We start from the raw sequence: 20753 nt of genomic DNA, 5'->3' as shown, positions 1-20753 counted from the left end.
CAACCTCTTTTACCACCTCCTGCCAGCTGTGTTGTCAATTGATGGGCGGGCGGAGGCTCTCTTGTTCTGGGATGAGGTCATATGACATTGTTCCACCTCATCCTTTTAAAACAGAACACATATGATTTGTACAGGTTCTGAGGCTAATTTTAAGGGGTTGTAAACCCTCGTGCTTTTTCACCTCAATGCATCCTATGCAAACTGACAGTGACTGGCCCCCCAGTCCCCCCATTTTACTCACTTGAGCCCATTCGTTCCCTCGGTGGAGACGTGTTCTACCTCTCTAGCCGGAGTCTCGGCTCTTGATTGGATAGACTGATAGCAGCCATTGGCTCAATATCTCAATTGGATCAATATCTGATCCGATCAGATCTATACTAGCGTCCCCAGCAGTTTAGGGTTCCCAAAAAAGCAGTGTTAGTGGGATCAGCCCAGATACCTGCTAGCACCTGCGTTTTGCCCCTCCGCCCATCCCACCCAAGTGCAGTATCGATCGATCACTGTCACTTACAAAACACTAAACACATAACTGCAGCGTTCACAGAGTCAGGCCTGATCCCTGCGATCGCTAACAGTTTTTTTGGTAGCATTTTGGTGAACTGGCAAGCACCAGCCCCAGGCAGCGTCAGGTTAGCGCCAGTACCGCTAACACCCACGCACGCACCGTACACCTCCCTTAGTGGTATAGTATCTGATCGGATCAATATCTGATCCGATCAGATCTATACTAGCGTCCCCAGCAGTTTAGAGTTCCCAAAAACACAGTGTTAGCGGGATCAGAACAGATACCTGCTAGCACCTGCGTTTTGCCCCTCCGCCCGGCCCAGCCCACCCAAGTGCAGTATCGATCGATCACTGTCACTTACAAAACACTAAACACATAACTGCAGTGTTCGCAGAGTAGACACCCCAAGCTATTTGCTGAGAGGTATAGTGAGTATTTTGCAGACCTCACTTTTTGTCACAAAGTTTTGAAAATTGAAAAAAAAAAAAAAATGTTTTTTCCTGTCTTTCTTCATTTTCAAAAACAAATGAGAGCTGCAAAATACTCACCATGCCTCTCAGCAAATAGCTTGGGGTGTCTACTTTCCAAAATGGGGAAACTGTGATAGGCAGTGAAGAGTGAAATCAAAAATTTACACCCTTAGAAATCCTGAAGGCGGTGATTGGATTTCGGGGCCCCGTACACGGCTAGGCTCCCAAAAAGTCCCACACATGTGGTATCCCCATACTCAGGAGAAGCAGCTAAATGTATTTTGGGGTGCAATTCCACATATGCCCATGGCCTGTGTGAGCAATATATCATTTAGTGACAACTTTGTGCAAAAAAAAAAAGTGTCACTTTCCCGCAACTTGTGTCAAAATATAAAATATTCCATGGACTCAACATGCCTCTCAGCAAATAGCTTGGGGTGTCTACTTTCCAAAATGGGGTCATTTGGGGGGGTTTGTGCCATCTGGGCATTTTATGGCCTTCAAAACTGTGATAGGTAGTGAGGAGTGAAATCAAAAATTTACGCCCTTAGAAATCCTGAAGGCGGTGATTGGTTTTCGGGGCCCCGTACGCGGCTAGGCTCCCAAAAAGTCCCACACATGTGGTATCCCCGTACTCAGGAGAAGCAGCAGAATGTATTTTGGGGTGCAATTCCACATAGGCCCATGGCCTGTGTGAGCAATATATCATTTAGTGACAACTTTTTGTAAATATTTTTTTTTTTTGTCATTATTCAATGACTTGGGACAAAAAAAATAAATATTCAATGGGTTCAACATGCCTCTCAGCAATTTCCTTGGGGTGACTACTTTCCAAAATGGGGTCATTTGGGGGGGTTTTGTACTGCCCTGCCATTTTAGCACCTCAAGAAATGACATAGGCAGTCATAAACTAAAAGCTTTGTAAATTCCAGAAAATTTACCCTAGTTTGTAGACGCTATAACTTTTGCGCAAACCAATAAATATATGCTTATTGACATTTTTTTTACCAAAGACATGTGGCCGAATACATTTTGGCCTAAATGTATGACTAAAATTGAGTTTATTGGATTTTTTTTTTATAACAAAAAGTAGAAAATATCATTTTTTTCAAAATTTTCAGTGTTTTTCCGTTTATAGCGCAAAAAATAAAAACCGCAGAGGTGATCAAATACCATCAAAAGAAAGCTCTATTTGTGGGAAGAAAAGGACGCAAATTTCGTTTGGGTACAGCATTGCATGACCGCGCAATTAGCAGTTAAAGCGACGCAGTGCCAAATTGGAAAAAGACCTCTGGTCCTTAGGCAGCATAATGGTTCGGGGCTAAAGTGGTTAAACTAAATCTCTCTAAAACTGAGCTATTAATATTCCCCCCCGCCCGTGCCCACCTCCACGACTTTTCCATCAAAATCAACAATGCAACCATTAGTCCCTCCCCTCACGCCAGGGTACTCGATGTAATCCTAGACTCTGACTTGTCATTTCAGCTTTAAATCCAGTCATTGTCAAAAGTTTGTAGAATTCACCTCCGTAATATCTCTAAAATTCGCCCCTTTTTAACAAATGAAACCACCAAGCTCCTCATTCACTCCCTTGTTATCTCTCGCCTTGACTATTGCAACTCCCTTCTCATTGGCCTGCCTCTCCATAGGCTATCCCCTCTTCAGTCATGAATGCTGCTGCCAGACTTATCCACCTTGCCAACCGCTCAGTGTCTGCCAACCCTCTACTTCAATCCCTACACTGGCTCCCAATCACCCAGCGAATTAAATTCAAAATACTAACCACAACATACAAAGCCATTCACAACTCTGCCCCGAGCTACATCACCAATCTTGTCTCCAAATATCACCCAAATCGTCCCCTCTGCTCTTTTCAACACCCCCTACTCTCAAGCTCTCTCATCTCCACCTCCCATGCACGTCTTCAGGATTTCTGCAGAGCCTCTCCCATCCTCTGGAACTCTCTACCTCCACTGGTCCGGCTATCCCCTACTCTTGCTACCTTCAGGCGATCCCTGAAAACTCATATCTTCAGGAAAGCCTATCATGTCTCCAACTAATCTCTTACCACTTCCACCAGCTCATTCCCCACAGTTACAACCTTTTGTACCACCTGCCCCACCCTATTAGATTGTAAGCTCTTCTGAGCAGGGCCCTCTTAATCCTCTTGTATTTTATTGTATTATAACTGTATTGTCTCCCTTTTATATTGTAAAGCGTTGCGTAAACTGTTGGCGCTATATAAATCCTGTATAATAATATTAATGAACAGAAGGTGGAGATAGAGAGCAGCAGGATAAACCAGTTTTTTTTTTGCAGAATACAGAAAACAAACCTCATAGTGACTGAGTGAGTAAGAACAGAACAGCATGTAATACACAGTTTATTGATAGCGCTGGTTCACACAGGTGCGGCTTTGAAATTGCACTACTTCAGCGATTTCATTGTGACTTGCCACTTCATTTAACAGAAGTTCATGCAAGTTGAAATCAGAAAAAAGTGGTGCAAGAACCTTTTTCATAACTGCTGTGACATAACTTGCAGCGATATGATCGGTTCCACTGCCGGCAATTGGGTGCGATTTGGACCTGTCAAATTGCATGACAAATCGCACCAGTGTGAACGAGGGCTAAGACATGCAAGGAGAGAAGAGGCTTTGCCAGGAAATTGACTCTTTCTTCAGTAGTGTTATTTTCTAGCAAAGCCCTTTTTCCCAGGTTTCCCATCAGGTTTCTTCAGGGCTGCATTGGCAAAATGCCTAAAAATCACCAAAAAATTGTATATGAGCCAGTGGGTGGATCAAGCCTGCCTTTTAGCTATAGGTTTTCATTGTGCAGCATTACAATCCTGCTCCCCACAGTTGTCAGTGGGGTTCTCTGGTATTGGGAACCTGCTCTCCACAGTTGTCAGTGGAGTTCTATGGTATTGGGACCCTGCTCCCCACAACTGTCAGTGGGGTTCTCTGGTATTGGGAACCTGCTCCCGACAGTTGTCAGTGGAGTTCTCTGGTATTGGGACCCTGCTCCCCACAGTTGTCAGTGGAGTTCTATGGTATTGGGACCCTGCTCCCCACAATTGTCAGTGGGGTTCTCTGGTATTGGGAACCTGCTCCCCACAGTTGTCAGTGGAGTTCTATGGTATTGGGACCCTGCTCCCCACAATTGTCAGTGGGGTTCTCTGGTATTGGGAACCTGCTCCCCACAGTTGTCAGTGGAGTTCTATGGTATTGGGACCCTGCTCCCCACAATTGTCAGTGGGGTTCTCTGGTATTGGGAACCTGCTCCCCACAGTTGTCAGTGGAGTTCTATGGTATTGGGACCCTGCTCCCCACAATTGTCAGTGGAGTTCTCTGGTATTGGGAACCTGCTCCACACAGTTGTCAGTGGAGTTCTCTGGTATTGGGACCCTGCTCCCCACAGTTGTCAGTGGAGTTCTCTGGTATTGGGACCCTGCTCCCCACAGTTGTCAGTGGAGTTCTCTGGTATTGGGACCCTGCTCCCCACAGTTGTCAGTGGAGTTCTCTGGTATTGGGACCCTGCTCCCCACAATTGTCAGTGGAGTTCTCTGGTATTGGGACCCTGCTCCCCACAGTTGTCAGTGGAGTTCTCTGGTATTGGGACCCTGCTCCCCACAGTTGTCAGTGGGGTTCTCTGGTATTGGGACCCTGCTCCCCACAATTGTCAGTGGAGTTCTCTGGTATTGGGACCCTGCTCCCCACAGTTGTCAGTGGAGTTCTCTGGTATTGGGAACCTGCTCCCCACAGTTGTCATTGGAGTTCTCTGGTATTGGGAACCTGCTCTCCACAGTTGTCAGTGGAGTTCTCTGGTATTGGGAACCTGCTCTCCACAGTTGTCAGTGGAGTTCTCTGGTATTGGGAACCTGCTCTCCACAGTTGTCAGTGGAGTTCTCTGGTATTGGGTACCTGCTCTGCACAGTTGTCAGTGGAGTTCTCTGGTATTGGGAACCTGCTCTCCACAGTTGTCAGTGGAGTTCTCTGGTATTGGGAACCTGCTCTGCACAGTTGTCAGTGGAGTTCTCTGGTATTGGGAACCTGCTCTCCACAGTTGTCAGTGGAGTTCTCTGGTATTGGGTACCTGCTCTGCACAGTTGTCAGTGGAGTTCTCTGGTATTGGGAACCTGCTCTCCACAGTTGTCAGTGGAGTTCTCTGGTATTGGGAACCTGCTCTCCACAGTTGTCAGTGGAGTTCTCTGGTATTGGGAACCTGCTCTCCACAGTTGTCAGTGGGGTCTTCCGGAGAACCTCTGTGTTATTAGGCTCCCGTCTAGCTGCTTGTATGCTGGTTCTGACAGTGGAGGGCCTATCACCTGTACGCAGATCACTTGCCGAGCTATTTCTGCTTCATTGGCCCTGGCCTGTATGAGCTGCTGAGGGAATAAAGCAGAACAATGTATACTCCCTTTTCTAACTGAAAAGGAGACAGCTGTGTAATGATATTGCTTCAATGTCCAACAAACAAGCTGGAGAGGTGACAAGGGAAGGTGAAAAGTTGAACCAGAAAACAGGGGTGTCATGTGCCTGACTACATTTTAACCAGTGAGGAAAATTAGAACACTGTTGCATCATAGCAGTCAATTAGAATGATTTATTTTATATTTTTTCCCCTAAAACAAATGGTAAATCCTGATTGCTTTCCTTCATCCAGTTTGTATTATGCTGCCTCCTTATTCATTATATGAATAGCAATTTCATCAAATGACGAGTCACATATCCTGGAGCAAGAAGGCTCTTCAATGCCTCATTTCCTATTCTTTGACTGTAATACATTACATTGGACTTGTTTTTTATAAACACTGTCATGCTATGAAAACCATACTTAGAAGATCCATATATAAACAGTTATTACTCCCAGAATTGGCCAATAATTACTCCTGGAACCCCACAGTACAAAGTTTTGTACATCTGACCCACATCCTTTTCTATAGAGTAAAACATAGGAGATTCACTTTGTAAACGGCACAGACTACCAGAGCTGAAAATAAACATTCTCTATTCTCAACAGAGAGAAACTTCTCAGTATTAGAGTTTGTATAGTATATTCTCTTCCAAAGATCTTTAAGAAACTCAGTGAAACAGAGGACTTTAAAGGGATAGACTGCCACCTAGTGTAGCCAATCACTTACTACAACTTGTCCCGGTATTGATTTTAGGTAATGTGTACAATACTTGTAACACACAGGTATACAGTATATTACCTCTCACAGAGATCCCGGTACTTTCCCTGACAACATCTTCATCTGTAGTGGTATGTTTGCTCGAGGGATCCAGAGTCTGCGTATATTTACTGGACTGATCTGCTCACCCAGAGATGAAACAATCATATCAATTCAGGTGTCTATGCAGTTCTTGACTGCTGTCAGAAATACCTGAAATAGGGCAGCCTCTGCTTTAGACTCTTAGGCCCCATGCACACTGCAACTCTTCTAAACACCTTTGGCTTGGCAGGAGAAACCAGTGTTAAAGCGGAATTCCACCCAAAAATGGAACTACCGCTTTAAAGTGGATGTAAACCCAATGTCATCCTTTCTAAACTACTGCCATAGGGATTATCTATAAGGATATACATGCCTACTGCATGTATGTTTACCTGTCAAATGTCTCCCCTCTGTCTGTTAGGAGACCCGAAAAACTGCAGATTCTGTGGGTGGTTCTGTTGTCTGGAGCTCGGTGGGTGGAGTCGTGATGTCAGTAGACTCCCCGCCCACCTCTACACTCCCCTTGTCAATATGCATTTTCTCCTGTGTATTTCTTACACTGAACTTCTGCTATGATCTCTAACATCCAGTGAAAAGACAGAAAAGTAACCACATGGAATCAAAATGTAAGTTATTCCTGCACTACCCTGGAAGAAAGGTGTACACGTGGACAGCTGCAGACACCGAACGGGATCAAACAAGGCCCATGAGCGGTACAAAGCATAAAAAGTGGGTGCTGCGCTAACCTGATATAATGAGGGGATATGATACCCTATGGCAGTATAAATTAAATGTAATGGAGCTGTGGGATCATATGTAAATAAACAATAGTGGAAACTCACACGACATATCTAATTGGAAAGGTGCAAACAGTGTGTAATAAATAAATCACTAGCCCGTGCTGTAATCATCAACATGTGTAAAATGTGGCAACACTATGCATGCAGGGAGCAAAAAGTAAATAATCCTCATAATCCTCATACATGCATAATGTGCAAAAAATAAAAGTACTAATGTGCTAATGTGCAACCCGTAAGCACATATAGAATCTTCTATGTATTTATCTACATGTGCAAACAAAAAACTGCATAATTGCAGGGACCATACAAACAATTCCTTATGCATATAATACCACAAATGACGTGTATATTACATATAAAGTGCAAATGGGCAAAATTGTGCAAACCAAACAAAATATATATCGTAATTTGTGCAAACAACACATAAAGTGCAGATAGGTGTGTGGCATATATGTAGATCACATCGAAGACAATAACGCCACAATAACATAAAATACAAGAAATGTCCTTAAACACACCAGACGTATGTGCCAGTGAAAACACAAAAATAGACCATACAGTGATTTCACTCCTTTAAAAAGTTCAATGTGCAAAAAAACAGCCAGTGGGGTGCCGAAAGAGAGAGGGTGTGTATGTCCTCTTCGTGCATAAAACACACACAAGTGAGAGATGGCCCCTTACCTTGCAGTAATGGGAAAATCAAATAAGAGGCAAATGCTGGAGGAGGTGGTCTCTCTTTGGGGTCCCTGGACCGAAGCCGGTGGTCCCTGTGCTTTGATCCCTCAGTGCCAGCAGAGCACACACTTGCGGTAATGGGAAAATCGCATAAGAGGCAAATGCTGGAGGAGGTGGTCTCTCCCCGGGGTCCCTGGACCGAAGCCGGTGGTCCCTGTGCTTTGATCCCTCAGTGCCAGCAGAGCACACACATGAAAGAACAAAGGGGTACCAGATAGTATAGTAGTTTCAAGCAGAGCGATATTTTATTAAAAGTTAAAAGGCATGTACTCACATGAAGTAAATGCACAACACATACATATCCTACGAGCGGCGAGCTCGACAATCTCAGTCTGTATCAGTGCCTATCCCGTCCCTACGCGTGACGTCACCCGATCACGTGACTTCTTCAGGGGATACTAGGGGAGGCACATACTTGTCTTTAAATAGTCTTTTACATTGTAGTGAATGGGCGGCCATTTTCTTGTGGACCAGTGTAATGTTATGGCGGCCATATCTTAAAAGATCGTGTGCGCGGCCATTTTCATGGTTAGAAAACATACTGACATACCCATAGATGTCAGTAGCAAGATGTTTACTGCATGTGTCCGCAGATGACTATAAATACCAGAGGAATGTCTTTACACAATGACATATGGAGGGGAACTTCCGCTAATGGCTCAGCATGACGGGATATTTAAGGCTGGCTCACATATATTAAGATAAAACGAAAAAACTATATAATAAAAATGTATCCCTAATGGGACAGCCTCAAAGCTGTCACCACAGAAACTGGCTCTTCAATATACCCAAGGGACAACTTATGAGGGTAAGACGTAATTGCACCCACCTGAAGATGTTTTTAGATCAAGCAGAAAAAATAGGACACAGATTTGTCACGAAGGGTTATGACCAGAAGTTCATTAGGAAGAAGATATCAGAGGCGACAGAAATGAACCGCAATGAGCTAATCAAAGACAAAGCCAAGAAGGAAACATCACCCGCAGGAGCCCCAATAATTTTGGACTTTAATGCACAGTATAAGAAAGTAGAAAAAATAGTTAAAAGACACTGGCACATTCTTTTGGCGGACAGAGATTTATACGATGCCTTACCCATTAATCCAAGATTTATATACAAGAGAGCACCAACTATTCGGGATAAAGTAGTAAAGAGTGTAATTGACCCACCGAAGAAAACATTCTCCTTTTTTACTGGAAAAGGTTTTTTCCCCTGCAAAAGATGCTTTGCATGCCTGAGAACGAACGTCCAAACGAGAAAAATTTTCATTTTACGTCTACCAGCACAGGAGAGTCGTATGAGGTCAGCGACTTCATTTGCTGCAATACTGAAGGAGCGGTTTATGCCCTAGAATGCAGCTGCGGCCTTCAATACATAGGCCGCACAAAAAGACCCCTTAAAGTGCGAATCAAAGAGCACGTGCAAAACATTTTAAACGGGTATGATAAGCACAGCGTGTCCAAACATTTCTTGGTGCATCATAATGAGGACCCCACCCAGCTAAGATTCTGGGGAATAGAATCATATGTTAGACACTGGCGGGAGGGCCACAAGGTTAGGACCCTCAGCCAGCTTGAATCCAAGTGGATATATACATGAGACACTTTCTCGCCTGGGGGCCTCAACATCGAAATTGATTTGTTTCCTTAGTGATTTTTAATTTCTACAAGATGCCCCCATATTCCCCTAATGTACTCTTATTCATTTTAGGTTCAATGGTCTCTATATATATATACATGATTTTAACCTCCCTTCTCCCCCCGTTTTTTACCATTGGGAGTATGTTTCTTCAATATCCCGTTTTAAGATTTTATGATGTGCGTGCATCTGTTTAGAGGTGGATGTACGTCATGATAATATATTTCAATAATGTCACATTCATTGCAAGATATTTTTTATGTATGGGATATTTCTTTAAGATTTTATGATGTGGGTATATCTGTGTAGAGGGCGCACATCATGATAGTATATTTTATTCTCCCTTTATTATGTCACATTTGCAATATTTTAAGATTTTTATATGTATGGTATTTTATTTTATATTTTACATTTTTTATGTATGGACAGAGATACTTATGGCAGTGTCAGCGCCTATTCCATCCCATACACACTGATAGGGTCCTTGTAATATTCTAATAAATATTTCTTTCCTTTGAGGCTGTCCCATTAGGGATACATTTTTATTATATAGTTTTTTCGTTTTATCTTAATATATGTGAGCCAGCCTTAAATATCCTGCACCAAAGTAACCACATGACTTCAGCATGCCAAATCATGCTGAGGTGTGGAACAGCCAATCCTTGCAGAGCTGCTGAAGAAAGGAGTGGGGGTGGGAATTAAAAAAATAATGCCTGTGTCTTAGAGCCCTTTCACACTGGGGCGGTTTGCAGGCGCTATTGCGCTAATAATAGCGCCTGCAAACCGACCCGAAAGTGTCGCTACTTTCATTCCAGTGTGAAAGCCCTGAGGGCTTTCACACTGGAGCGATGCGCTGGCAGGAAGGTAAAAAAAGTCCTGCCAGCAGCATCTTCGGAGCGGTGAAGGAGCGGTGTGTATACCGCTCCTGCCCATTGAAATCAATGGGACGGCGTGGCTATACCGCCGGCAAAGCGCCTCTGCAGAGGCGCTTTGCGGTGGTATTTAACCCTTTCTCGGCCGCTAGCAGGGGGTAAAACCGCCCCGCTAGCGGCCGCATACCGACAGTAAAACGCCGCTAATAATAGCGGCGTTTTACAGCCGACGCCGCCCCCGCCCCAGTGTGAAAGGGCTCTTAGGCTAGTGTACGAGATGTAAATCACCTGTCACTCACAGCAAGGGGGAAGATTTGACAAAGTTTTTCTCTGTTTGTCAAGATTTTTCTCACTGAACAATAAAAGAGGATTGCTCAGAGATGGATTAACTCTTTGTGGCAAGACTGGGCTCAAATGATATGAAATCTTATACTCTACAGTATGATATATATATATATATATATATATATAAAAAAAAAAATGTGGGTTTACATCCACTTTAAGCACTCCTTGGCCCCTGACATCCCATATCATTTTTTTTTTTGGGGGGGGGGGGATGAGGTGATCTTTTGACAAGTACTCAGTTCCCACTTGCTCTCTCAACGCCTAGGCGACCCCTCCTCTCCCACCTCCCTCCCTGCAATCTTTTGGGACACATCACAGGTCCCAGAAGATTGCCCGGCCAGTGAGAAGGCTTAACACAACTCGCGCATGCGCAGTGTGCATTCGGCTGTGAAGCTGCAATCTGTCACAGCCTGGTGCCCACACTTGCAATGCCAGTGCTATGGAGAGAGGGAAAGGAGCAAGGCCTCAGGCGGCTGCATCGCTGGACCTTGGAACAGGTGAGTGTGTTTATTAAAAGTCAGCAGCTACACTTTTTGTTGCTGTTGACTTTTAATAAACTTAAAAACGACCGGAACTCTGCTCTAAAAAATGTGCTTAAAGCTTTGCTTTTTTAAACACATTTAGGTAAGTCAGGCATGTTGACATGCATTGATTTCATTGGCCAGAATATTCATTTATTCTGGTCATTGAAATTAACGCTGAAGCACTAACCACGCCTAGTGTTTCAGCGTGTTTAGATGTGTTTAGGTTCGTCTTGTGTTTTTTTGCGGCAAAACGCTCCTCTCCCCGGGGCTTTTTTTCTCTAGGTACCTGTAAACGCCTATGTGTGCTTGGACAAATAGGTTAATACAGAGGGGCGTTTAGAGGCAGAAACAAAAAAATGCAAATGCCCTTAAAAGCAGCATTTTTTATGCCTATTGTGCATGAAGCCTTACCTTGTGAATTACTGTAGATTTACAATGTTGTAGTTACTGGAAGAGAGGAGACTGAGCAAATGCTTTGTCCTGCCTGTAGAAGACAAATGACCTCATCTCAGCCTAGGCAAATCACTTGACTGGCACCCATGAACAGCTTTTGAACTTAGAAAAACATTGAGCTTATCTTTAAAAATATCATGCTGTAATGCTGTTGTGCTATTAGCCTATTGTTGTAGATTTGTAACATGTTTGGAAAGTATTCATGCATAATAGCTACTGTGGAGTCTGCTTTAAATTGTTTGTTAACCCCAAAAATATATGCAGATTCTGGTCCCTTAAAGCAGATTACACAGCACAGAACTTGTGCTGTGTAATCTGCCCCCCTCTAACCTGTAAAAAAAAAAAAACCCTGAACTTGCCTGTCATCCCTCTCTGTGTCTGTCTCCGGCCGGCCCCGCCACCCCCCCGCTGCTATACTTGTAAATTAAAATAAAAACATTTTCACTATCAGCCTCTCTATTAGAGGCTGGCATAGCACACTATGTCACTAGATTTCAAAAACGAGTTCTAAATACTGAATCTGAGCTGTCTTTAGGCCGGTCATACGACTCGCAGCCGCTTTACAGCTACGATACAGAGCTTCTGCAGAGGAGACGAGCGGGGACGTGATCTCCCCATCTGACGTCAGAGGGAGATCACGGCCCCTCCCGCAGAAGCAATCCATCAGAGCTGTAAAGCGGCCGTGAGTCATGTGACAGGCCTGAAGACAGCTCAAATTCGGTATTTACACTGCTCGTTTTTTAAAACTACCAACATAGTGTACTATGCCAGCCTCTAATAGAGGGGCTGGCATAGTTTTATATGGATGGGTTAACAAACACTTTAAAGTCCAATTCTGGTCAAAACGTATTTTAGTTTGGATACATTTGAGAAGAGTAAATACTTCTTTTAAATCAATGGTATGTAAACCATGTTAATGATATTCTCTTAGTTGCCCCCTTTTAGTCTGTTAAATTTTATAATTGAAAGTATCTTGATACATGTGCTTGATATGTGCAAAAAAAATGTTGATCCTTCCAGAAATGGTGTCAGCTGAGACAAGAAGGAGAGGTGTTAACCCTTCAGTTTTTATTGCCATCACCTGCCTTGACAGGACGACAAGACGTGTACATCCTTAGTCAATGGAACAGGAAGAAATCACAGTTGTAATAATCTGACAGGTTCTAACCCTTCCATATTTTATTGAAGTGGCTTGTTGCAATTTGTGCTCCCAATTAGAAAAATCCCCTTCACTTCATGTCCTGACAGGGAAAAACTTTCTAATAAAATCACAAACTGCAGTAAAAACCCAATATCTAAAAAATACAGTGAATACCAGGCCACCTTCCACTATCTCGGTGCTAAAGATATGTTAGGTTTCATAAATTAAATAGAGCTTCCACAATTGTAACAGTAAATGTCATCACTGTGTAATATTACTAATTCTGCGTACACACGAGCGGACTTTTCGGCCGGACTGGTCCGGCGGACAATTCGACCTTGTGTGGGCTTCATCGGACCTCCGCCGGACCCAGTTCCTATCGATAAGTCCGCTCGTCTGTATGCTAGTTTGACTGACGAAAACCGACGCTAGGGCAGCCATTGGCTACTGGCTATCAACGTCCTTATTTTAGTCCGGTCGTACGTCATCACGTACGAATCCATTGGACTTTGGTGTGATAATGTGTAGGCAAGTCCGTTCGTTGGGAAAGTCCGTTGAAAGTCCGCCAAAAGTCAGTCGGATAGTCCGTCGGACCAGTCCGGTCGAAAAGTCCGCTCGTGTGTACGCAGCATTACACAGCTGCCGCTTAAAATGCAAACGCATAAATATCAAAAAAGGATAATAATAATAGCACAGATCCAAATCAAGTGCCTATAATTATTATAGCAGCGCTACTATCATAAAGTTTATGATCAGCTTTCATGTGTATATGGAAAGTAGTAAGTAGTTGACAGATGTGAAAAAAGTCCCAGAAACCTCAGATGGAAATCTTGCTATGTTGTAACATTAACCACATCAATACTGGGCACTTTCACCCCCTTCCTTACCAGACCAATTTTCAGCTTTCATCGCTTTCAATGACAATTGCGCGGTCATGCTACGCTGTACCCACATTAAATTTTTATCATTTTGTTCACACAAATAGAGCTTTTTTTTGGTGGTATTTATTCACGACTCCGTTTTTTATTTTTTGCGATATAAGCGAAAAAAGAGCGGAAATTTGGAAAAAAACAATATTTTCTTCTTTCTATTTTAAAAGAAATCCAATAAAATCGAATTTTTGTCATAAATTTAAGCCAAAATGTATTCTGCAACATGTTTTTGGTAAAAAAAAATCCTGTTAAGTGTATGATAATTGGTTCGTGTGATCACGGACAGATGTATGCAAATGATCATGTACAGATGTGCGCAGGTGATCACGGACATATGTGTGCAGATAATCATTGGGATATGTGATTTTACTGTTACATATGTGGGGGACAGGTGTTTTTACTATGTGGGGACATGTGTTTTGGGGACGTGTGTTGACTTAGTGTGTTTACACTGTGGGGACACTAGACTGGCGATCAGTGAGTAAAAAGCTGTAAAAAACAGCTCATACACACTGATCACCAGCCGGCTGCAGCGATCCGCTCTCCTCTCCTCACCGACAACTTCTATATGAGGAGAGGAGAGCCGATTGCCTAGCAACCAGCTCTGTATTTACATCACATGACGGCTGTGATTGGACACGGCCGTCACGTGATCAGGAGGGCTAATCACAGAGCCCTCCTGCCGATCGGAGATGCGCCGTGTCCGGGTGACACGAGCACATCGTGATCGGGCCGATGCGTGGGCACACGCACGATCCCGCTCCTTCTGAGGGACGTTCCTGAACGTCCACTCAGAAGGAGAGAGCGCCCACCCGGCCGTTTATGTACAGTGGCTGGGTGGGAAGTAGTTAAACACCCCACACCACAGTCTGTGCATCACACTCCCCTTCGGGGTTTACACTCACCAGAGGGTTGTATATATCAGGCATGGACTGTTAAACCACAGCTCTCCTCAGTAACAAGGAAGGTGTCACAGCATATCCACTGGTTCTGCTCCTCCTCACTTCTATGATTAAGTGCAGCCTTGTGGGTGAAAGGAGTGCAGTCAGTGTTCTCTTCTGGATTTGTGCAGTCTGTACAGCATAGCAGATCTTCATCACCCAACCTTCTATGAAGTGATCTGATTCAGGGTTTGGGAGATGCATACTCCATACTTTTGCCAATTTTATTTATTCTAGTTGGGGATGGAAAGATATATGGGCAGCATCTTACACTTCCCTGTTGATCTTCATTACAGGTAGAGCTGAGCCCATCCGGCTTTTGCTGGCTGAACAAGGAGCCATCTTGATCTTGACCCAAAATGCTTAGCCTCCTTCCCTCTCCTCTCAGCTTACAGTCAATGTCTTGACAAATGTCCAAAGTTGAGTGATTATACTTTGTTAGTATCTTTAGGCTGCTGCTATGTCTCCAGTGGCCTACTAAACCTGTTGCCAATTTTCAGTTTCTGCAGAGCGGACACGGACAGAGCCAGCTCCGCTCATGGACGGCCGCTGGAAACAGACATCGCTGTCTGTTTACATCCAATTACCCTCCGATCCAATGCCTTAATGGAGGGGGACAGATTCCCTTGCGTTTTTCTTAGCGGACCAGATCAGGCCTGGAGATAGGCAGGTGTGAACAGACACAAGTCTGTTCACACCTGTCCATAGGAATGTATGACCTTTTAATCAGATCTGTCTGAAAAACTCGCAGGCGGACCAGATCGGAACAACCATGTCAAAGGGGCTTAAGACAGTTGTCCAAGGAACCAAGGTCCTCATTTTAGGACTTCTATTCTATTCCTGTTCTGATGCCAACTCTATTCCTGATGACACTGGTGACAATTAGAGAGGGCGAGTCTCTTTATTGGAGACACAGAAAATAATAAAAACCTGACAAGTTTTTCCTTTAGTTATACTTTAGATTTCTGGGGTTCTCCTTGTGTGCACAATAAGATTTCTGTACAGCTTACATAAACAGCTTATGGTGCCTGATTTTTCAGACTACTGTTACCCCAACAGAGTTGCGGTTTTAAAATTTCACAAAAAAAAAAATTTGCTGTGGGCATAGTAACAGTCAAAACACATTGATGCACCCAGGATTAGACTTGGCCTTGCAGAATAAATTACCAAAGTACACTAAAACCTTTACTAGCAGGCAACCCAAGTACAGTGTCTACCTTTACTAGCTAGCACCCTTCACATTTTATGTTTAAAGATAGCTGCCTAGATGTAGTCCTGGCTGAACTGTGAAATAATTCACAGCTTCAGGACACACATCAATTTCAGCTTGCAATGTAAAAAGGCCTTAGAGCTGACTTCTTGACATTCTAATAGTACACTAGAGTCCAAGGAAAGCCTGGATATAACAGTTCATAAAGCCATACTGGAGCGATATGAAATAGCAGATAAATTACTAGAAGCAGACAAAGCCATCATATTATTACATTATAGTCATATTCTCAGAAGAGATGAAAACAGAGCAGATACTAAGGGAAAGGAAATTTTATAAGGGAAGCTCATAGTAACATTAAATTTGGGAGATTAAAATTCTGTTTATTGCAAAGGTGGACACACAGGTCTTTATTTTACTAAGAAAAAATAAGCAATCCGATTTGCAAGGGAGTTCCCCCAGAGCTTAGTGAAAGTGGTGAAAATTCACTTTGCAAAGAATGCCCAACCACATGAATGAAAAATAGAAAAAAAAATGCATTTTTTGCTTGCACACGACTGGATGATGGAATATCTAGTTGACTGGAAGTTGTCAGAGCTTCACCTTACACACTAAGCTTTGCAGTGAATAACCTATTTGCCTTAAAGCAAAGCTCCACCAAAAGAGGAAGCTCCACTTATTTGCCTCCTCCCCCCCCTCTGCTGTCACATGTGGCACCTTTGGGGGGGGGGGGTACCTGGTTTTGACCCACTCCCATTTCTGGCTGACTTTGCCGCAGCAAACTTATCCAGTGGTTCAGGCCTCCCTTCCTTCTTCTCCTGCCACCGCGCCATTCACAAAGCGCAGCGTGCTCCACGTATGCGCAGTGGGGAACCGGCTGTGAAGCCGTAAGGCTTTTCTGACAGTTTCCCTTAGCTGAAATGGTGGCAGCAGCCGAGAGCTGATTGAAAATTTGGCTCGGGTGAAGATACAGCTGGATTCTTGGACAGGTAAGTGACCTAATATTAAAGGTCAGCAGCTACAGTATTTGTAGCTGCTGACTTTTATTTTTTTCTGAAGGAGCCTGGAGCTCCTCTTTAAGTAAATCAACCCCACATTCTGAGATGCCAATTTGGCTTTAGGCAGGTGCATTGGCTACTTAACGTATAGGTAAACTGCCCCATGTGTCCCTTGCATCGCCTTGGTGGCTCTGGTCTGGCACTACTGGGAGACTTTTTCTGGGTAAGATATTGAATGGTTGGACATGGCAAATATATATAAAAATTAATCAGATTTTTGTTATTTTCTATTTTGAGATCAAATTTGTTTTGTTCTATATTATCATGGTGTATCTTGTCTCACTGAATAGTGATTATTTAACAAATCCTTTGAGGAAGCCCTTTGCAGGGAAACATGTCGGGATAAATCATTAGAGGCCGGCCGATATATATCGGCTGATATTTGGCTTTTTTTACTTTATCGGCATTAGCCGATTGTGCTGATAAAAAAAGCCGATTATACCTTCAGCGGGACTTGCAAATGACTTCTGTAATAGTCAATGCAAGTTTTCTGAAGTTTTCTTCTCTTCTCCTCTGGGCAGCCTACCAAGTCTGATAAGAAGATACATTTGTATCTCTTTCAGGTTCTTTTATCAATAGACTGAACTCCGTGGAGAAGTTCTCAGTTTAAAGGGGTTGTAAAGATAAAAATTTTTTCACCTTAATGCATTCTATGCATTAAGGTGAAAAAACTTTTGACAGTACCGCCGTCCCCAGCCCCCCCGTTTTACTTACCTGACGCCTCGAATCTTCGCTGCTCGTCCTCATTGCAGCTCAGCCTGGTCGCTGATTGGCTGCAGTGGATGGATTGAAAGCAGCGCAGCCATTGGCTCGCGCTGCTGTCAATCACATCCGATGACGCGGCGCGCCGGGGGGCGGGGCCGAGTGATACAGCGAGCGGCTATAGCCGCCGGCTGTATCACGGGAGCGCGCCCGCAAGCACTCACCACCATGCGAGGGAGCTCGCATTAAGGTGGTAAATGCTTGCGGGGAGGAGCTGAAACAGCCGCCGAGGGACCCCAGAAGACCAGGTTCGGGGCCACTCTGTGCAGAACGAGCTGCACAGTGAAGGTAAGTATGATATGTTTGTTATTTTTTTTTTTTTTAAAAATTACCTTTACAACCCCTTTAACCATTTAAAGACTAAATCTTTTCTGACACTTGTTGCTTACTAGTAAAAATTCTGTATTTTCTGCTAGAAAATCACTTAGAACCCCCAAACATTATATATATTTTTTCTAGCAGAGACCCTAGGGAATAAAATAGCGGTTGTTGCAATATTTTATGTCACACGGTATTTGCGCAGCGGTCTTTCAAACGCAATTTTTTTTTTAAAAATACACTAATGAAATAAAAAAAAAAAAAAAAAGCAGTAAAATTAGCCCATTTTTTTTCGTCCAAAAGTTTTGATTACCTGTTTTTGTGTATTTAATATTTAAGATAGTTATTTTTTTTTTAATCTAAATTATACATACAAGTGAACTGATTGGAGGTTTGTTTTGTTTAATAAATGTTTAAATATAAAAAATTTTCTGTATCACTTATTACTTAAGGCTGCTTTCACACTGGAGCGGGCAGGCGTTGACGGTAAAACGCTGTTAGTTTTAGCGGCGCTTTACCGTCATTTTAGCGGCGCTATTCGGCTGCTAGCGGGGCGCTTATAACCCAGCTAGCGGCCGAAGAAGGGGTTAAATGCGCCCCTGAAGCGCTGCTGCCGAAACACTTTGCAGGCGCTTCGGCAGCGGTGCGCATTCATTTCAATGGGCAGGAGTGGTGGAGGAGCGGTATACACTGCTCCAAAGATGCCGCTTGCAGGACATTTTTTTAACATCCTGCCAGCGCATCGCCTCAGTGTGAAAGCACTCGAGCTTTCACATAGACTGCAGGGGAGCCGTTTTACAGGCGCTATTTTTAGCCCAAAAGCGCCTGAAAAATGCCCCAGTGTGAAAGGGGTCTAACTGTTAGATTTTATGCGATGAAGGGAAAAAAAAAAAGAAATCGGCCTAATATATCGGCCCAAAAAAATCGGCATCATATATCGGCCATCGGCCACCGCGATTTCTAAATATCGGCTTTGGCATCGGCCAGAGAAAAACCCATATCGGTCGACCTCTATAAAACATCATATCATCACAGACTTTTGAAAATCTCTTCTGTTATTTGCCAAAAAGACAAGTTGCTAACTTTTAATGTTAAATTATTTTAAATTATGTATCAATAAAATGTTATTTTTATAAAAACTCTTTTTGTACTATTTTGATTTTGGCACCATTAAAATCCCACTAAATACCTTCCTGTATATATATTCTATCCAGAGATGTTGGTGCCTATTTGAATCTGTCACCAGCCCACATCACTATCTCCATACGTAAACCCTCACCTTGTAAAACAACCCACTCAGTTTAAAGCGGAGGTTTGCTGAAAAAAGAATATTAAAAGCCAGCAGCTACAAATACTGCAGCTGCTGACTTTTAATATATGGACACTTACCTGTCCAGGGAGCCCGCGGTGTCGGCAGCCGAAGCCAATCCGTCCTTCGGCTCTCGGCTGCTGCCGCCGCCATCCTCGGTGAGGGAATAAGGAAGTGAAGCCTTGCGGCTTCACTTCCTGGTTCCCTACTGCGCATGCGCGAGTCGCGCTGCGCGTCCTCTCAGGTCCCTGCTGTATTCGATGTCTCACAGAATACAGCGGGGGAGGACGGGGTAGGCGGTGGAAGTGGCATAGGTCACCGCAATCACCGCGGTGATCTATGCCAGGAAGTGGGAGCAAATACCTGTATTAGAAAGGTATCTGCTCCCTCCTCCCCCCAGAAAGGTGCCAAATGTGACACCGGAGGGGGGGAGGAATCCAAAAAGTGGAAGTTCCATTTTTGGGTGGAACTCCACTTTAAAATGGTAATGAAAGGCAAAAAAAGTGTGTATAGATATAAAAAAACGTTATAAAGTATTTTTTTTTTTTTTTTTTATATGTGATCACACACAATTCTCAGCTGCATGAGCTGGGGGTTAAGAAACAGCAGCACACTGATCTTTCCAGTGAAAGGCTGTTCGGGGGAGGCATGTCAGGACAAGCCTGATCATTAAAGGAGAGTAGGCTGAGTTCCCAGCACAGTTAGAGAACTCACCACACTTTGTTCTCCTGCTTAGTGTGGCACAGCAGGCACATCAGGGATATGAAAAGTTGGGTTTACATATTTTTTTAAGCGTAACATGATCAGACATCAGCTGCATGTACCAAATTTACAGATTTCAGAATATAACAGTGAAGTGGCCAGTCAACAGCCACAAAAAAACAATAAATGTGTTCACTGCTTAGGGAACCATCTGCATGTACACACAAGGTAATTACCATCTTGTTAGCACTAATGTAACTAATGTAACCTAATCTGCTACTAAAGATAAAGCGTTTTTTCTCATACTGTGATATAACTACAGATCATACCTTGGATTAGATTACATTTTATATTGAGTGTAGGCCTTTTATTAAAGGATACAGTAAGCTCCACCAGCGTCCAGGGCTCCATTCGTTGATATGGCGCAGACTGAAAGAACGGTCATTCCAATGATAAAATATGACAGGATAAGCATGCCCACCGACTCATATAGGCCTGACTGACCAACCACAAAGCCTGGAAGGGAAATGACATTCAAGGTTATAAAGCCCCACACATCGCTTTTTTTTTTTACATGTGCATATATACTACAGTGTTACATAAGAAACATACAAACACATATAATGTACTGTAAATCTTTAGTTGGAGTGCTAACTCGTGTAGCTTTGGCATCAAAGTACTCTAAGTAAATAATAAGCGTCCTCATATCAGTTTTCTGGACATAAACTATTCAAAACTGTAAAGTGAAATTGTTCCAATTTTTTTTTATACCTGGGAAGGGTAAGATCAGTCAGTTGTTGCTGTCTATTTCCAATTTGGAGATT

At 43.4% G+C, this 20753-nt stretch overlaps 1 protein-coding gene across 1 annotated transcript in view; it reads right to left on the bottom strand.

Moving 5' to 3' along the window:
• Nucleotides 1–20753, bottom strand: part of LOC141139902 (solute carrier family 12 member 9-like) — a 289342-nt gene that overhangs the window by 248662 nt on the left and 19927 nt on the right. The window contains exon 2 of the mRNA XM_073626475.1: nt 20311–20445. Within this exon, the coding sequence (XP_073482576.1) occupies nt 20311–20445 (135 nt within the window). The remainder of the gene's footprint in view (nt 1–20310; nt 20446–20753) is intronic.

This window comes from Aquarana catesbeiana, linkage group LG04 (genome assembly GCF_042186555.1).
Source record: "Aquarana catesbeiana isolate 2022-GZ linkage group LG04, ASM4218655v1, whole genome shotgun sequence".
Lineage (NCBI taxonomy): Eukaryota > Metazoa > Chordata > Amphibia > Anura > Ranidae > Aquarana > Aquarana catesbeiana.
This window is presented reverse-complemented; position numbering and strand designations above follow the sequence as displayed.